The sequence below is a fragment of the Megachile rotundata genome, chromosome 2, assembly GCF_050947335.1.
Source record: "Megachile rotundata isolate GNS110a chromosome 2, iyMegRotu1, whole genome shotgun sequence".
NCBI lineage: Eukaryota > Metazoa > Arthropoda > Insecta > Hymenoptera > Megachilidae > Megachile > Megachile rotundata.
The window spans coordinates 21,240,734-21,245,726 of record NC_134984.1 but is presented as its reverse complement, the minus strand read 5'-3'; the positions used below and the strand labels follow the sequence as shown (position 1 = coordinate 21,245,726).

At 45.3% G+C, this 4,993-nt stretch overlaps 1 protein-coding gene across 1 annotated transcript; it reads right to left on the bottom strand.

The window, feature by feature from the left end:
• Positions 1–2,522, bottom strand: LOC105663653 (uncharacterized). The gene is made up of 2 exons (XM_076542033.1): positions 2,342–2,522; positions 1–2,125 (listed from the first exon to the last, which is right to left on the bottom strand). Exons 1-2 carry the CDS (start codon positions 2,462–2,464, stop codon positions 221–223), a joined length of 2,028 nt encoding a protein of 675 aa, XP_076398148.1. The 5' UTR covers positions 2,465–2,522; the 3' UTR covers positions 1–220.
• Between the last annotated feature and the right edge of the window lie 2,471 nt (positions 2,523–4,993).

Below are 4,993 nucleotides of genomic sequence, written 5' to 3'. Positions count from 1 at the left end.
TTAATGCAAGATTTCCAGAATTTATTTAAAATACTTCAAGTACATTACAAATCTCCGTTCATACTATAACTACTACATATAGGATTCGTGTAGCTAACATATAGGTGGGTTTATATTCCCTTGACGTTGGACAAAGTACCTTCGGACCTGGAGGTCGAAACTTACATGTATCTCCCGACCATGTACCAAAGTACTGGTTCTCCCGGACTATTGTATCGAATTAACGCAAAATCCAGTTCGTCCAACTATCATACCAGTCCTCATCTGAGTCCTCTTCCGTTGATGATGACTCTGAGCTGCTGCTCGGAAAATCAGACGATGCAGAAGGTGGTGCAGGGCTGTTTAAAGGAGAAGATGGTGCAGGGTTGCTTGATGGAGAAGATGGTACAGGACTACTTGCGGGAGAAGATGGTGCAGAGCTGCTGGAGGAAGGAGATGATGCAGGGCTGCTGGAGGGAGAAGATGGTGCAGGGCTGCTTGAGGAAGGAGATGATGGTGCAGAGCTGTTTGATGGAAAAGACGGTGCAGGGCTGCTTGAGGGAGAAGATGGTGCAGGGCTGCTCAAGGGAGAAGATGGTGCAGGGCTGCTTGAGGGAGGAGATGGTGCAGGGCTGCTTGAGGGGGAAGATGGTGCAGGGCTGCTTGAAGGGGAAGATGGTGTAGGGCTGCTCGAGGGAGAAGATGGTGCAGGACTGCTTGAGGGAGAAGATGGTGCTGGACTGCTCGAGGGAGAAGATGGAGCAGGGCTGCTTGAGGAAGGAGATGGTGGTGCAGAGCTGCTTGAGGGAGAAGATGGTGCAGGACTGCTTGAGGGAGAAGATGGTGCAGGACTGCTTGAGGGAGAAGATGGTGCAGGGCTGCTCGAGGGAGAAGATGGAGCAGGGCTGCTTGAGGAAGGAGATGGTGGTGCAGAGCTGCTTGAGGGAGAAGATGGTGCAGGACTGCTTGAGGGAGAAGATGGTGCAGGACTGCTTGAGGGAGAAGATGGTGCAGGGCTGCTCGAGGGAGAAGATGGTGCTGGACTGCTCGAGGGAGAAGATGGAGCAGGGCTGCTTGAGGAAGGAGATGGTGGTGCAGAGCTGCTTGAGGGAGAAGATGGTGCAGGGCTGCTTGAGGGGGAAGATGGTGCAGGGCTGCTCGAGGGAGAAGATGGTGCAGGGCTGTTTGTGGGAGAAGATGGTGCAGAGCTGCTCGAGGGAGAAGATGGTGCAGGGCTGCTTGAGGGGGAAGATGGTGCAGGGCTGCTCGCAATAGTATCTTGTCCTGGAGTACTTGTCTTTGCAGGCGGTAATGTAGGAGTGCCTGTATTAGGTGGTCCTGGAGTATACGTTGGTGTAGGTGATGGTGCAGGGCTAGTCGTAGTAGTATCTTGTCCTGGAGTTGTCGGCCAAAGTGTTGTTGCAGGAGTGCCTGTAGTAGTTGGTCCTGGAGTTGTCTCCCGAGGTGTTGTTGTAGGACTGCCTGTAGTAGTTGATCCTGTAGTTGTCGGCCAAGGTGTTGTTGCAGGAGTGCCTGTAGTAGTTGGTCCTGGAGTTGTCGGCCAAGGTGTTGTTGCAGGAGTGCCTGTAGTAGTTGGTCCTGGAGTTGTCGGCCAAGGTGTTGTTGCAGGAGTGCCTGTAGTAGTTGGTCCTGGAGTTGTTTCCCGAGGTGTTGTTGCAGGAGTGCCTGTAGTAGTTGGTCCAGGAGTTGTTTCCCGAGGTGTTGTTGCAGGAGTGCCTGTAGTAGTTGGTCCTGCAGTTGTCGGCCAAGGTGTTGTTGCAGGAGTGCCTGTAGTAGTTGGTCCTGTAGTTGTCGGCCAAGGTGTTGTTGTAGGAGTGCCTGTACCAGTTGGTCCTGGAGTATGCGTTGGTGTAGATGACGGTGTAGTGATTATCGAAGTTGTCGTGGGTCTTTCGGTAGTGGAAATTTGAAGAGGCACAGCGCAGGCAATGAAATGTAGACTAATCTCAGCGCCTGGTAATCCAATTACTGATACTAGCATATATGGTTGTCCAAGGTTGCCTCTGATCGTGCTGATCCATGCTGTCATGGGATTGGCATTTTTCACGGAGACAAATGAAACTACTTGGCCAGGATGAGCATTAACTCCAAGAATTAATCTGTGCCTGACGTGAGGTATTGGTGGCTGAAATCAATTCAAGTTGTTAATTTTATATTTATTACTATGTCGCGCAGTTTAATGTTGAATTATATATAGTACTGTATAATCCTTGATTTTACGTATATGAAATTTGATTAACAATCGTAATACCTGACTATCATATTCTAATGATACGAATGTAACAACTTGACACTTCACAACTTAATGTAATTAATTTCTTGCCACGTGAATATTTCTTACCTTGTACACATAGCGATTATGGAGTACAATCTCGCGTGGTGACCGTTTTCCTACGATAAAATTGTTGGCCTGTGCAAGGGCGAGCAAGGATAGGCACGCGAACAACAGAACGAACTTACGCATTTCGACAGGTAGCTTTGATTACTGATCAAAATGTTCATTCGAATCTGCTATACAATCGACTGTGATACCATTTATAGTTACTCCTTATCAACAAGTTTAACGATTCTTCGAAGAGTGAGTAATTGGTCGATCACGTAACTAGATGTTTATCATAGTTACTGGCAATAACTTACATAACGATATTTATCTTATGTTCCTTGTTGTTTGATGATAACCGCTACCTTAGATTCGCATACTTCGACTCGTGTGCAGGGCATGCAGAAGTAACCTCATACTCAATAAATGATCTTCGTTTAATCATCAAAGCAGTTCAGCAAAACGATAACTCCTGTATTCACAAGAATTGTTCATTTTGTCAAGTCATGTAGACGCAGACTCTTATCGCCGAAAATGGCCGTGATTTTATTTTTTCGGCACCGTTCAGTGCAAACTCGATGGAAGACCTGATAAAGTGGACGCAATCTGATAAACCTAGTAATACATTATCTGCTATCATTATTAAAAGGTATCCAGAGATAATACAATAAAAAAAAATCTTTAACATCAGAAAGCTCAACGGAATATTCTGAGGTCTTCTTCGAATCGAATGTTTTCGAAACGCACGATCATAAACAAGAATGACTGGTCAGGTACAGTTTTATTGAAAGTTTATCGCTATAGTCGAGACTGTATGTTCAGTAAGAACTTCCTTTGATCTGGTGAACTCTCATTTGGCCAGATGCGATCGGAGAGTTTGAAAATTGTTGATTAAAATTTTTACGCGTCGAATTACCACGCACCGAATTTCCATGCGTCGAATTACCACGCATGGAATTACCACGCGTGAAATTTCCACGCGTCGAATTACGACGCATCAAATTCCTACGCGTCGAATTTCCATGCGCGGGATTTCCACGCGTCGAATTACCACGCGTGGAATTTCCACGCGTCCAATTACCACGCATGGAATTACCACGCACCGAATTTCCATGCGTCGAATTACTACGCATGGGATTTCCACGCGTCGAATTACCACGCGTGGGATTTCCACGCGTCGAATTACCACGCGTGGAATTTCCACGCGTCGAATTACCACGCGTGGAATTTCCATGTATCGAATTACCACGCGTGGAATTACCACTCACCGAATTTCCATGCGTCGAATTACCACGCATGGAATTACCACGTGTGGAATTTCCATGCGTCGAACTACCACGCATGGAATTACCACGCGTGGAATTTCCACGCGTCGAATTACCACGCACTGAATTCCTACGCGTCGAATTTCCTTGCATGGAATTCCAACACGTCGAATTTTCACGCGTGGAATTCTTATGCGTCGAAATTCTACGCGTCGAATTCCTACGCCCCGAATTTCCACGCGTCGAATTCCAACGCACCAAATTTCCTCGCTTGGAATTCCTACGTCCCATATTTTTACGCGTTGAATTCCTACGCGCTGTAGTCTCATGCACCGTATTTTCACACAGGTACTATTAAATTCCTAAACCTCCAAAATTGAAATTTTGAAAACTGCAAAATAGGAAGCTAGCAGGTTTCGAAGTTTGGGAGATTAAATTTGAGGTTTGAAAATATGGGCCCAAAGATAGCTGGGAAATTTGTAAATGAAGGAAACAAAGCCGAAGAAGGGGTAAACATTTGGTGGGTGAAAATCACGTTTACGGAACGCTTCGTTAGAGCGTGGAACAAATGAAATTGTTCGCTTTGTTGGTCGCTAACGAACGAGTTAATCTCGTGATCGATCATTTCGAGCCGATCTGTCGCCGATGAAGTTTGCCCAGTCGACGAAAATCGAAGGGAGATGGTCCAGCCAAAGTTATTTCATCGATTCATCCCTGTATTTACACCCTTAACGTTTCAATGGCAGAACTGAATCTTTCGTCCGGAAAGTGATGGTTTAGTTAATGCTCGCATGATCGACCGAACCTAATTTTTGTACTCTACTGTTCTTCGATAATAATCGATCTTAACAGTTCAATTTTAATGCGAGCAGATTACTTCAGACAATCGTGAATTTGGTAGATAAAACATAGTACCTTATCTTTCAAGTTGAAATAATTAACTGTCCTACTTGAAGAAAGTGTTACAAATTTTAAAATGACGGAAATGAAGACAGTCACGAAATGTTCAAACAAAGTAGTATATTTATATTGCTAAAATCTTTCATTTGCAGAAAGGATTATAACTTCAAAGAACATTAGAAGTAACAGCTGATAACGCTGTATCGTTGACTCTACGTTTATCGTTTCGAGAAAATTTCAAGTTCAAGAACGATGTTAGTTTCCTTTAACGATATTATTCCACGCGTGGAATTACCACGCACCGAATTTCCACGTGTCGAATTACCACGCATCGAATTTCCACGCGTCGAATTACCATGCACTGAATTCCTACGCGCCGAATTTCCACACATCGAATTTCCATGCGTCGAATTACCACGCATGGAATTACCACGCGCGGAATTACCATGCACTGAATTTCCATGCGTCAAATTACCACGCATGGAATCACCAAGCGTGGAATTTCCAC

Excerpts from the sequence above, each read along its gene's own strand:
- LOC105663653 (XM_076542033.1), bottom strand. The coding sequence starts at position 2,464 with ATGCGTAAGTTCGTTCTGTTGTTCGCGTGCCTATCCTTGCTCGCCCTT. Across the intron at positions 2,126-2,341 it reads ATAATCGCTATGTGTACAAG|CCACCAATACCTCACGTCAG; the intron begins GTAAGAAATATT and ends AATTGATTTCAG.